Below are 14,718 nucleotides of genomic sequence, written 5' to 3' on the forward strand. Positions count from 1 at the left end.
GCGGGTAAGTCAATAACTTTAGAAAAAAACAAAATGAATTTTCCTGGAGATTTGAGAAACAGAAGAAATGAATGAATTTATGATTTCAGGTGTGATTGGAGTCCGAGGAGTAGTTCATCCTGTGGTAGTAATGGAGTACTTGGCATTCCTGGTATATTTGGTACTATTAGGCGAGCCTTGGCCTATTTTAGCCGAGCTCGTCTGGCCGGAAGTAAAGTGATCAAGAGTCATGAAGCGCATTGAAGCAGATACTTCACTTCAAGGTTATAGCAGGCGGTGGTTCTAAAAATCCATGCTAGTGATTTTAAACGCTATATCCTCAATGTACTCATTATTACATCCCTCTAATGTTCTATTCAGTGTGAGGTAGTGGTCCAATCTTTGACGTAATAAGTATCGAAAAATACTTAATTGATGATTAGCAACGCGAGTTTAACGAAAATCCATCCCCGCTACGTCATCACTTTATCACAGATTGTTTGAGAATTTCTCGTATGTAGCTCGTAGATATTTCTCGAACCTTGAGTTACAGGAAATCGTGTGAGTCTGCATCCCCACATTATTTTACTGTTCTTATGTTCAAATTCAAATTAAATTGCGGCTGTCCATGGTAAGAGATAAGAGCTCACATAAACATGGGCCACTAAAATGCCAAATGTAATAAAAGCCCCTAGTCACGATCGCTCTGCTTCCGCTTACCAGAAGTGAGAACCGTGTAGTATGAGCGATGGATGCTGCAGAGAAGCGAGGTAGTAGAACGTAAAACTGAGAAAACAATGTAGACATTAAGTTTGTTTTTACGATAATTTCAGTGATTTACCGACTTGTTTTTATGGCCGAACACAATTTTTAATATCCGGTGTCTATTACGGGGGCAAGCCTTCCATTTCTCGCGTAATTATTAATAATAAAACCAGGAAATCAGTTTTAATAAAAGGATTTTATTTGTGTGCTTAAAAAAATAATAAAATATAAAATTCCAGTATTTATTCAGAACTGTTTTGTACTTTTATAAATCTAGTCATTTACTTAATTAGTGAGTTAACTTCCTCTCTCTTCATAAAATATTTCCGTTTATTTATACTTCCTGTCGGCTACTTAACAGGTGCAGCAACTTCATATTGTTGACAAAATCCACCAAACGGAAGTACCACTTTACAGAATCGATTCTACAGTTTTCCGCAGTTTTTCTAGGTTTTTCTGGAAAACAATTTTCTATTAATTTGCAAGTAATTAATGCAAATATTAGCTGGAGTAGTTAGCGTATACTGCATTCCAGCGCGGAGATCGCGGGTTCGAATCCATATCTGCAGACCCTTGGATTTTCTCTTCCTAGGAGCTTCTTCCAGTGATGGACAGTGTAACGAAAGACAAGCGTTAAAGCCCGGATTGTGTTGACATTGTCATGGTCTTATAAATTTTATAAAGAAATAAACCTTTCACCAGCTCACTGGTTTTTGCTGTCACATGGTCATGCAATGTGGTAAATATTGCATAATCATTACAGTGTAACAATGAATCGTAGAACTGCAGTGAATTGCTTTGATTTCTCTTCAAAGTCTGTTTGCAGAATCGCTTAACACTAAAAAAAAAAAAAGAAGCGATTTTAAGAAGCCACCTGTATGCAAAGATATCACGTGGCCTGCTTACCTCTGCAAAAGGTATTAAGATTATTACATAATTTTGTTACCATTTACTTTATTTTGGGAGTGTAATTAAGTTTAGATATGGTCGGTTCGAAAGCACATAGCGAGCAGGTGGTTTAATAAAGGGTGGCAGATAGTGGCGAAGCACGTGATCAACTAAAGGTGTATTCAGTTGTAATCCACGTGCATCGCGGAAACAAAGCCGGGTGACTTTATTTTGTCAAAATGGTGAGCAGAGATTTCTGCGCTGAAATTATTTGATTTTTAATAGAAGAGTGTCCTTAAAACTTTATCCCTTTCTTAATTTGATCTTACTTAACAGGTCTTAGCCTTACAAGAATTTGGCGTCCAGGGTACTCGCTAGACCAACCTCAAATTGTAAAAGAAGTTGAAGATTAGATTGGCTTTCTACACTTGCTTACAACTGGGTTTCTTTTAACAAACTTAAAGTTAAGGTCAGAAACAAGTAAATGTACTCAACCAGTCCAGCAATTTTATTTATACTCAGATTTTTAGAGCTCACGTAGCTCTATCTGATATTATATTAAGTAGTAGGACCCTCAAGTGGAAAATTATTTCCATACTTACACTTATCAGGTAAGAAAAGGTGAAAAAAGAAGAAAGTGTCGCTTTCCCGAATCAATTTTTCAGTTTTCGTAATTTTCCTCTAAACTTTGAGTCAACTTATTAATTCCTCTTTCTACTTCCGTTTGTGGGTATTCACCGGACATATATTTTGAAGTGCGCTGAGTAAGAAGAAGTGGTCTACCAAGCATGCGCATGTCAGGCTGTGGAGAGGATGAGCAGCAGAATTCCCAAACGAAATATCTCAGTTTAAGCAGAAGATTGGTTTAGATGAGCGGTTCACAAGGTGCTTACTGAGATTTCCGTAAGTTCCTAGCCAATGACAGTCTGAGAAAGCCGTGTAAATCTTTACAACTATTTCTTGCTGTTTTTGTTGATGTTGCCATACTCTAGCAGTAAAATCCAATTTTGATTCTAATTCAATGTCAATTGAATTTTGATAAGCTGGCAATAATTATAACACACCTTTGATAAGGATCCTTTTATAAATTGAACAAAATTAAAAAAATTGGGTTATTGTTTACATACTTTAAAAGAAATAAACAGTCGGAATAACTGTGAGCAAACAGTGGTGCGATTCGCCGCGGAGTTGTTTACTCTGTCTAGAGGCCGGATGTCTAGAGCACGAATACCTCCTGCGAACAACGTGATAAGATAACACTCGTCCGGACAAAATAAATATTTAGAAATACTGGGACATAGATTGATTTACACATACCTACTGTTGGCCCGATCATAGTTCAATATTTTATTTCCTGTTTTGATTTAGTATTTATATCGATTAATTTTCTGTAATTCGATTTTCCTAAAATTTAAAACAAAAGTTTTGTCCTGAAAATGGCGACAGAAATATTGTTTGTTGACCAATTTAATTATTGCCTTTCTTTTTGCATCAATAATGGCTTCACCAAAAGTTGGTCACAAAATTACAAAACTTTAGTGAGCCAAAGAAATCAAAGTAGAGGATTTTTCCATTTCCCTACGAGGAAAACTAACTTATCAATGGAGGACATTGCTGCGAACAGTGAACTGTTTGTGTTCAGGATGGTTACATTGGTCTAATGAGCACTTTGATCTGTTGCTCTGATCTAATCAACTTGCATTGGTCCTTTTGTTCTCTGTAAAGAGAGCTGATCCGAGTGACGTGACCGAGGGTCGGTTGCATTATGTCCGCACGCTTTCAACTCTGCCAATTTGCCAGGCTCATCAGAAAGAACCAGAGTTGTCCATTTGTACGAGTAATCAGCGTTAATAGAGCTTCTACGCTACGGACCATGATTCATTGTAGAATGCGCTTTTATGGTAAAACAAAGAAAGACTATACTTCCGCTGCACTAGTTCATGGAACTGAAATCCGCAGGATAGTAATGCATTTCTTGTGATCTGCATTCAGGAATGGAAACAGCGAGATGTCCTGAGCTGGAGAGTGCACCCTAACCATCAAGTCTAAAAAAAAAGCTTCCTAAAGTTTGATTCCCTAAAGTGGAGACTTAGAATCACTGATAAAGGTATTTCAACGAGAGTAATTTTTGAATGTCTAAGGTTATTGGCACCCGGAGCTTTTTTCAGTGCACTGCCGGCCTCCGAACAGGGTTCTCTCGTTACAGACAACACTGTCCATCACCGGACAGTGAGCTGTAAGAAGCTCCTAAAAAGAGAAAATCTAAGGGTCAGCAGCTGGATTCGAACCGAGGAACTCCGCTTGAGAATCCAATAGGCTAACCGCATATCTAATCCCCTCCCTATACAGAGTATAATTGAGTCATTGAGCAGCAATTTAATACCCATATTGGTCAAAAGTCCATCCTATGTTTGGTAATAAACAAAGTCAATTGGTTTGTTTTGTCTGTTCTAATAATACTCTTAGAATTGTGTAATCGCGTTTTGTAAAATTCCACCTGTAAACATTACAAAATTCAAAATCTAAGTAAAAGGAATTCTATACTGTAGTTGATTATTTGAATAAATGAAATGAAAAATGTTTTTATTCAAATACAGTGAGTTACCTGTAAGTACCTAAGTTATGTGGGAATACTTAATTTAACTGTAAATGCTGAAATTGGATGTGAAGACTCACACGACTATCCCTTAATCCATTTAGTGCAATTACAATTAAAATTTCACTTAAAACTTTTGTTTTCTCTCAAATAAATGTGAATGTGTTGGACGCATAGATGTTCCTTCCAGGTATTATATGGCATGTTTTGTAGAACTGGAAACCATCAGTGAAGCAGTAAAAACGCCTTCTCAACTTCTAAACGGAATAGATTAACCAAATAAGAGAAGTAAAGCAAATAGAGCCCCCTCTCCGAAACTAGTGTGGGAACTTCCTCGTATGAGGTAGCTTACTCATCAGCACAAAAAACAACTTTAATTGATTAGTGCTTAACCATGGCAAAGTTGTTCACTAGTCAACCACTGCTGAGTTAAAGCTAAATAGACTTCTACTCAACCACTGCTGAGTTAAAGCTAAATTGACCACTATTCAACTATTGCTGAGTTAAAGCTAAATTGACCACTACTCAAACACTGCTGAGTTAAAGCGAAATTGACCGCTACTCAAACCACTGCTGAGTTAAAGCTAAATTGACTTTTACTCAACCAAAATTAATTGATCATTACTCAACCATTACTGAGTTAAAGCTAAATTGACCACTACTCAACCACTGCTAAGTTAAAGCTAAATTGACCACTACTCAACCACTGTTGAGCTAAAGCTAAATTGACCAATATTCAACCAAAACTAATTGACCACTACTCAACCACCGCTGAGTTAAAGCTAAATTGACCACTAGTCAACCACTGCTGAGTTAAAGCTAAATTGACCACTACTCAACCACTGCTGAGTTAAAGCTAAATTGACCACTACTCAACCACTGCTGAGTCAAGCTAAATTGACCACTACTCAAACCACTGCTGAGTTGAAGCTAAATTGATCACTATTCTGCCACTGCTGAGTTAAAGCTAAATTGACCACTATTCAACCACTGCTGAGTTAAAGCTAAATTGACCACTACTCAAACCACTGCTGAGTTAAAGCTAAATTGACCACTATTCAGCCACTGCTGAGTTAAAGCTAAATTGACCACTACTCAAACCACTGCTGAGTTAAAGCTAAATTGATCCCTAGTCAACCAAAGCTAAGTAGATCACTTCTGAACCAGAACTAATTGATCACTACTCAACCAAAATGTTGATCACTAGTTAACCAAAGCTAAGTTGATCCAATGTCAAGCTGATCGCTAATCAACCACTTCTAAGTTGATCACACTCAAGTACTGCTAAACACTTTACTTCTGACAAATGGAAACTCTCCACTCGGTGTTAGAGCTATTTTGCTTTAGTTCTGTTTCTCTCCTGATCTCTTGCTCTAGATCTGCTGGTGGCAGTGCTAAATCCAAGTTTTTGTTTATACTGTAAAAATACAATTGTGCAGTTTGTTCGCTGTAAACTTGTTTTTATTATAAATGCTCAAAACGAATATTTCTAGAAAAACAAAAAAATTAGGACAGGCCCTACCCCGCCTAATGAAATTACTTGTGAATGGATATCTTAATCTTATCGCTAAATTCGGCGCCAAGAAAACACAACACTTGAAATGTACTAAATGTTGATGTTAGTAATTCAGTGTCATTAAGGCCAGTCCTCTTGCAACCCAAATATTGTGTAAAACATTATCTAGAGATTTTGTACTCCTTCGAGGTGTGTTTCCCTCAAAAACAACGCTTTTCATCCTTAATGAATACTTCTCCCATACATTGGCACCAATCAAATATCTTGGCTGTTAGTTGAACAAAGATCACAGTATAACATGTTGCTAAAGTTAATACTTGGGCTAACTCTTCCAGCTTTAATTTACTGCGATATGACGACCGTGCTCAACAAACTCGTCGACGACATAGTCCTGCTGGCTAGCACAGAGTTTCAATCACAAATCAATTTGCAGTTTGTCATGTTTCCGTACACCTACAGATTGTTGTTCATCCAGAAGAGTGGCATGGTCAGGTGTAACAACGGAACTTTCCAATCTCTCAACACTTTGAAAAGGTAAATCACCAATCATTATTACCACTAGCTTTTCTTAATTTAATAGCGATCGTGTCAACATTACCACCGGAAAAGACAAGTTCTGTGGGCCCCTCACCGTGATAAATAAGATTTCTGGTGTGAAAGATTCAAACGTCTTAATACAAGATTCGATAATTTACTCAAACATGTGAATCTTTACCAAAACACTGGGCCTAGATAAGAAACTTTTCAGATCAATGCCGTAAGGGGAATGTAAGGGTTGAGAATTATGAGTGTGATAAGGTAGTTGTAAAGTTTGCAATGATCATGTAGTTATGATAAGGCGCTAGACTATCTTGTGATTACTTAGAAGTTTAACTAACGCTTATTAATAATAATAATAAGTCTTTATTAAAAGGTTTTAGATAATTATAAACTTTGAAATACAAATACAAAAGCACAGACAGACATATTCATGGCCTTTAGACCGTCTGAAGGGTCGTCAAACACAAAAAAAAATGTATAATTAGCAACTCATGCTTCAAAAAACACTTTATATAAATAAATAAATTTAAAAAAAAAAATCGTACTTCTTGCTGAGGAGAAAAAACTACAAAAAGAAACACAAAAGAAAGAGTTACAAAGAAGAATGTAATCCATATGCAATAATGTAAAGAACAATAATAACAAAGGGGTGAGAAAAAAACATAAATAAACTTATAAAAGGTCACCTCTAAATAAAGTAAATAAATGGAAAACAAATTAAACCATGAAGTTTGTACTTAATCGACACTAAATATTTTAAATATAATAATAATTATTGCAAATTTAGAAATTATTTAATAGTTAAACTCCGATATTAGGAGGAATCTATATTGCCAAGCTTCTTTGCAAAATTTGATCAGACTTAACCAATCCTTCCCATCCAAATATTCAATAAATTCATCACAATTTAGACTGCGCTTTTTAAAAAATTTTAGGCGGAACTCAATCAGAATATGATTACTAATGAGTATGGAAAATATAGAGCCTTGTTAACTCAGGGTTCAGCTACTAACGCTTATTATCTAATTTGTTTTCAAAGAATGTGCGATAGTACTTAGCACTCCTCAGATGAGTTCTTTTTAAATTACATTTTTCATTGATTAATGAACCCATTAAAATAAATGGTTAGGTTAACAATTATTACTTCCTATCATAAATTAACATAACTAGGTCATTCAATGTTGCTGGTTCGAATTTCCGCCTCGCCTCTAGTATGAAGTACGATTTTCTAAACATTGATTACAATCCGTGAGAGTTGGTACAAGGTTACGCCACTGCAACCCAGTGGATCTATTGCAACACCCACTAATTAGAGCACTTCCTCTAGTCCAGACTGACCAGACCTAGAAGTCTGATGGTGAGAGGCTCTTGGGAACAGTGCTAAAGCGTGGCTAGTTCTTCCCCGCAGAGCAGAACCCTGAGCCGAATAGCCCTTTACGGTGCCACAATACATGCACAACTGTGCTGTTTCATCGTCTTCTTGCACAAGATGAACTCTGCCTTTGTGATGCTGGTGTCTATTCAATCTACACTGGGAAAGACCTGCGGTCATCTTAAAGGCCACGCGGCCTTGCTAGAGTAGCTGTAATTGAACTTTTCCGCTTCCAACTTGCCTGGGTGGGAAACCCTTATCCAACATGACGAAATCACAAAGTATACAGAACTTTCTAGTAGGGGAGAGGTGGCACATTTGAACAGGGGATACCTTTGAACCGTTTTAATTTCTCGCCAGATATTTAAAACATTTATGATTGGTAATTTTCTCCATATTTTGGTGGTAGACCTGTTGTATAACTGACTGAGTTTCCTTTCGTTTTCATTCTTTGTAAACTCCAGAATTGAGGAATGTTTTATTTTGTAAGGTGGAAGTAAAATGTTTGTTGCAGCTTTGGAAGTGTATTGTGAAGATTGTTGTGGACAAGGTGTAAGTATTGTTAGTCCATATAAACATTTGGAATTCGTATTCTTAAATCTAGTATTTACAGAAAGTTAATTTGCTTGCACAAAATGTGTTGGATATTTTTTTTTAATGGAAGGAGAGGGGGCACATTTCAACATCACCAATTAAAATGTGCCGCCCTACCGACCTGCAAGTTTGTGACTTTTTTTTTTATATAATCGCAGAGAAGGGGAAAGTGGTTCGAACCTACTACATTAAGAAGCGCAACAAACCGAATATTTTGTTCAAACTTCCCTAAACCCATCACCACTTCGGGAGTACAACATCCCGAACTGAGTCATTCTTGATTTTTGGACTAGATTTCTGTGGTTTAAAAGAGAAAGTAATTGTAGTAGTCGAGAGAGAAATAACTGATAGAAGGTAGATTCAGAGTAAAGTAATATCATTTCTTTCTATTTTATATTGTGTTCAAAGGTACCCAACCAGTGGGGCAGATATTAACATTTGAAATAATATTTTTAAATTAAAAAAATGTAGATATGTATGTTATTGTCTAGCCATACAGTCACACCCTTTCCGAACTTAACAGGATGGCAACTGCCACAATATGAGCATTCAGTGGTGACGTCTCACTGCTCGTCCAATCCGTCTTTTTGAAAAATATCTGGGTGAGATGTACTTGAGGATAGAAAATGTCAACGCTGCATAGGGAAGGATACACAGAGAGCAGATCCTGCTTATTGGTAAGCTTGCAGTTGAGACGGAAAAGCATCACTCTAGCCGCTGTTGCTGTTGCTGAAGGAAGCCATGTATAATTAATTAATTTCACCAGACAATGAACGTAAAATGACGTAATGCCAACATGGCGGTTAGCTCGTATACCAGTCCAATGTTCCGGTTCACATAATACATAGTTCAAGTCCTAACTCTGGCATAAATCCGCATTGAATCATCACAAATTCATTACGCTCACTAAGATCTGTGCTAAATTTAACTACGAATGCAGGGCATCGATCTAAGAGGAAAGTCTAATTTCGCCGATACGTGTTTGCCACACCAACTTCTGTTGCGTAATCTGAAGACAAAAATCGCATTTAATAAGTTTGTATGAAGCTCCTGACTTTTTTCTGGATTGATTGACATTATCGCTTCAGATACAAAGGCGATCGGCGATAATGAGCTACATGAGGCAGCTATGAGCTCTGAATGTTGTTCAGAAACTAACAGCAATATTTGGACATTACTAGGCGAACTATTTTTACAGTAAAGGAAGTAATGATGCAAAGAAATCTTCAGTTTATCAGTACACTTAGTCTATGTGTTTAACAACATTTGATGAATTCGTTGGCACTACTGAAGTACCAATTATTCCAGCGGATATAAATAGACCAGTCTGAAGAGCTCAACTCGAGGCAATTAATCAAGTGGCTCAAGTCAAGCGCAGACGACGCTGCACAGGATACAATTAGAGGAAAAGTCAGCTAATTAGCCAGCCAGATTTTAGCCAATCAAATTGAGCGATTAGATATTTACTACGATATAGGCACCAATTCATTTTGAATTTGTGAAGTTTTCATTAGGAAAATTGAAAAGTCTCATTTAAATTTAGAAAAATGAAAGCGGCCAATCACTTAGATTTGGAAACTTGGAGAATATCGACTTTAGAGAGATTCCATAGCAGCTAAGACGTCATGCTTTCTGTAACAAAGTCAACAACCCTGTGCACATTAACCATATTCTACAAATTCTAAATTTAAAATAAAATTTAGTGACGACGTAAATTGTGGCCGCCGAAAATCATAGGTTTTCACCACGGATTATTTAGTAAATTCCTGTTGTAATAGAGGGAATAATCCCTTTTAAAATTAAAGTATTATTGCATTTATTAGTGGACAAGGTGTGGGAATGAAGTGCACATTATAATGGAAATGGGATCCCACGGGATAATGGAACATCCCACCACCCTCTGAAGTGCCCACTTCTGTAATTTTAACCCCATTAATTTGATATAGCTGAAATAATGCAGGACTATTGTTAAGGGCCGCCCGCTAACTCTTTGCCTGCCGGCGAGAGCGCTTTCCAATCGTACTCTTCTCCTTGACTATTGATCCCAGGAATTAGGGTAATTTTATTGTGGCCAGCCAATCAGCGGCGACAGTAAGTGGACTTGATGGCAAGTGAACAACAAGCTCAGACCGCAAACCAAGACTTGGTGTTCTGAACTCTAAAAGAAATTTCTCTTGCCGCAGCTACGTATTTAATATTTCTTGAAAGTTGAGAAATGATATTAAAAAGAAGGTTGAACTCAAGATTAGATACTTTCACTGGCTTCACAGTACCATAGTGATGCTAAAGCAAGTATGACGTATCATAATCAATATTCTCTCAAAAAAAGGTTTTAATCGAACGCGATGAGGCTGGAGCTATCATTCCGATAGGTCCAAGTTCAAACGTTCTCCAGGTATTTACGGATAACTGAAGGTGATCTCACACCTTCTCCAGGTGGTGAAGAGAGATAGAACATAGACTCCATTCGCACCAAATCCAGGCAGGAGGTTATTGTGGCTGCTATACTTTGCTCAAACTCTACTTAATAGTCACTTCGTACACTATTCAGCTGATCAAAACATACAATCCTCCGCAAAACAAGAAGTGATCAAATTTACTAAAAGGAATTTGAAATTGCATTTATCTCGATGTCTTAAGATATGCAGCTAGTGACTAAAACTTGAACAGAAGTTTTTCGTATTGAGCTACGAACAGACAAACAACTGATTGTCCTAAAATTTAATAAATAATAAATTTTTGTATGTGTTGGAGCTACCAGTGCTGCCAACTGAATCCATCCAGATGTTTTACTGTCACGTGCACTCTAAATGTAATCTACTTTAATAAGATTGAATAAGTAACAAACAGTCATACATAAAATGAAGAGAACTTAATGTTTTTACATATAACGTGTATTGTATATGTGTTCATATAGAATAATAGGTGCTCCTATGTTCAGGAATTTGTCCCATTTCGAACTAATTATTTATTTTGTTTTGTCTTATTGCAGGGAATTTTCTTATTTTATTTCTATTTTTTACTAATTCTTGTACAAGAATTGATTAAACTGAAGAAATACATTTTTAATTATCATATCGAGAAATAAGAAAGATTTCTCTAGTCTGTTTTTTGTTTACAGAACCGACAATGTTAGCCTGACCTTAAACGGAAACAAGACTCTGACCGTAAGAACAGCCATGGGCTTGGACGATCTAGAATTCACCTTTGAATCGTGCGAAGTCGACTGGATTATGATACCACGCGGCCCGTTACACGGACAGATTGGTAAGAATTCGTTGAGCGTAGAATTCGAATTGGACATCGGCAAACCAGATTTCAAAAGCAGTTTCACGAGTGACATAGTCTTGAAAAAGGTCAATCTGGAGGTGTACAAAGATGTACAAATGTCTTTGAAAGGCAGTGGTTTCTTACATTGGATCGAAGAGAAGATATTGAACTTTGTTGCTAACGGCAACGCAGCCAAGAATATGTGGAATGATATTATAGATAATGAATTCCGTAAACATTTGCCCAAATTTGAAATATTAATCAAACCTATCCTACAAGTGCAATCACCCAGTCATGCTGAAATTCGAGTATGAATGTCAACTTCTGGGCAATATTAGAAAAAACTACATTTATTCCATAAACACATTCATTAAAATGGTTAAATATTATAAATCAGGGAATTGCAATAACAATTTATTAAAAAATAACAATATGAACATTTAGTTCATTTTCCTCCAAAATTTGTTTATTTATCACTGGGCGGTAACTTCACAAAGTGGTCAATTGCAGCACCAAGTCACTAACCTACAAAGTTGACATCTTTATAATGCAAAAACATATAAATTTTGATTGTATTGGAATAATTGTCAAATGTTATTGGCTCATATGGTACTTAGAATCCTGATGGGTTTGTAGCTGGGTTTCAATCACTGGTGGCTCTTGATTATGTTTATATAATAGTTCATCTGGTTTAAATTATTTATCCTCTTCTATAACCAGGTGGGTTAGGATCATCTCTAACTTGAATTGTTTATTTACAAAACTTTAATTCCAGAATATATAAAAGCGAAGTTTTGACGACATTCAGTGCTCTGGACCCTGACTTACAAGTTCGGACTTGGATAAGTTTGTTTAAAGCACTGAATGAGGAGCGTAGAAACAAAGCACAGCAGCATAATTTGTTCTATCAAGCAATTAAGAAAATAATTTAATGATAAATCGTGTTGTGTGAAAAAGATAAAACTACCACCGTGAACATTTACTTACGGATGTAAGAGAAACCTAAAAGCCAGAAATAAGTGAAGGAGAAGTGCCCACTTTTACCGCTTTCCGAGCTTCGAGAAAATTTCTGAGAATTTGGTTAGCTCTATTAGTCTTAACGATATATGGGTCTTTATGGTATTTTGTCTTTATGGTATCTTGGGTCTTTATGGTATATGGTAAACGCAGACAAAACGTGCTAGAAATGTGAAAAATTAGTCAGTCAAATTCACACATCACTGGTACAAGTTCAGGACTTCAATTCAAGTACTTCCGTTGGAAACCACATTTTGAAAACTGAAGATGTTAACACAATTTCCTGATGCTGATGAAATGGAAACAACGTTTTGCAGTTTCTAACAAGAACATTGATCAGGGTCACGGCTCTTCAAATTGTTCATCAAGTTCTGATCTCTTTGACTGTTGCTTGCCAATGACCAACGGAAAGCCTAAATTCTTCCTTTTCATCACTTTTCACTAGTCCGAAAAATTCAATTAAAACTGAGAAAACAAAACAAAGCTGAAAAAGCGAGATAGAAAGAAAACAATTATAAGTTGGGCTCGAGGGAATTTTATTATTTAAGCTACAAGCGCGCCAAAACGGGACGAGGGGGGCTGTTGGGAGGGCGGCATTATCTCGCTTGAACTTGACAATCTCTTTAGCTGGGGCGAACTTAGCAAACTAAGTTCTGCTAAAGCACATTACACTAACAAGCTCATCACTGTGCAGCTTTTACGCCCTTCTTACTACCAAGTAAAGCTCACTTCCAATCAAATCTTCCACTTACCCTTACCGATGTAAGAGCTTTGGTCAATATTCCTGAGTCCCAAGGTCACACAATAAGACATGATCACTCTCACAACTTTGTCTTACGGTTAAAACACGATATATCTTGACATTAAGTAGTTTTTTACATCTGAAGTGGCACTTTAGAGAGGGAAACCTAACCCATTTTATTTATTTGGTGCTTTAATTTTTTTATAATGTGTTTTAATATATTTAAGGCGTTTTCAACTAAGATTTTTAACGCCTTCATTAATTTAAAAGTAGTTATTTATTTATTATTTGTATTTACACATTCTGCTTTTGGAGGGATTTAGAATTAAATCTTAGCTTTAAGATCGTGGTTCAGAAATGATAGTAGTGCATCTTTCTCTAAATTTCTCTTTTTTGTTTTGATGGGCCTGAAATAAGTAAATAAGAAGAATAATGTAGCGAAGATTTAAATTCAAATACTTATGTATACCTGTTTCTGAAGCTGCAAAAAACATTTTAATATTATTTTAGCTAACGGCCAGCAAAAGCGAAATCTAATAAATTCTATTTAAATGATAATAATAATAAATATAATTAAAATTTAGTAAAGTACAATTATTCAAATGAAACAGCTGTTATAAAATTAACAAAAGAACAATGGATTTATTATTAATTATTATTACTTTTGTAAGGATTCATGAAAACATTGTTTATTGGGAACGTTAAAGCCACAACAGCTGTAAGAGAAATGCGATGAGAAAAATATGGAAGAAAATTATAAACAAATTTAAACAAAAAACACAAAAACCTTTTTGTAACCTTTCTGACTGGCTGAAATTATGAACCGAAACGAAAGAATGAATGTTTGGCATTTGCTGAAACTTTTGAAAAAATTATCAGCTCTTACAGTTGACTTTTTAAACTTAAAAGTATTATTGTTAAAAATATTTATATGTATCTTTTTAAATAAAATTCTATTTTTACAGTTTCTTGGTCGATTGGGTCGAACCTATCAGTGAACATTAGAACTAGAGAAATTACAGACCTGTATTGCAGATACATTTGATAAAAAGGTCATCGATTTTCCAGAATCCCAAATCCAATTTGTTTGGACGGGTTGTTCCAAAAAAAACCCTGATAGACCTGGTATTTCTGAAATAATTCACGGTTAATAGATTTTCTTTCAGTTTGGAATTATAGCAATGCTTTTGTCAATATTTAGGGATAGTTATGTATAAATTAGGAAATGGGATGTATTTTGGGTGAATACAGATTGTGTGGGGGGTGGACTTGAAGAGCATTTACCATGAAGCCTTTGGACTCACGGTTGGTCTGATCCAATAAAATGGGATGCTGTCCCATTTTAGTAGTGAACTGGGAACATTTCTGTAATAATACCGGATAGCGGGTAGTGTGGAAATTCACGCCCCACCGGCACACGAACACTCACGAGTTGTTTA

The 14,718-nt window shown here is 36.1% G+C and overlaps 1 protein-coding gene across 1 annotated transcript; it reads left to right on the forward strand.

The window, feature by feature from the left end:
- Positions 1–5,816: 5,816 nt before the first annotated feature.
- LOC141450124 (uncharacterized) lies at positions 5,817–14,245 on the forward strand. The gene is made up of 2 exons (XM_074120226.1): positions 5,817–6,278; positions 11,372–14,245. Exons 1-2 carry the CDS (start codon positions 6,043–6,045, stop codon positions 11,832–11,834), a joined length of 699 nt encoding a protein of 232 aa, XP_073976327.1. The 5' UTR covers positions 5,817–6,042; the 3' UTR covers positions 11,835–14,245.
- The last annotated feature ends 473 nt before the right edge of the window (positions 14,246–14,718 follow it).

This window comes from Rhodnius prolixus, unplaced genomic scaffold (assembly GCF_049639745.1).
Source record: "Rhodnius prolixus isolate KJV_2025 unplaced genomic scaffold, Rpr scaffold_2, whole genome shotgun sequence".
In the NCBI taxonomy this organism is placed as follows: Eukaryota; Metazoa; Arthropoda; class Insecta; order Hemiptera; family Reduviidae; genus Rhodnius; species Rhodnius prolixus.

What these genes read in the sequence shown, in the direction of transcription:
- LOC141450124 (XM_074120226.1), top strand. Translation starts at nt 6,043, where the DNA reads ATGTTGCTAAAGTTAATACTTGGGCTAACTCTTCCAGCTTTAATTTAC. An exon ending in TCTCTCAACACTTTGAAAAG is followed by an intron (nt 6,279 to 11,371) that starts GTAAATCACCAA and finishes TTTTGTTTACAG; the next exon opens with AACCGACAATGTTAGCCTGA.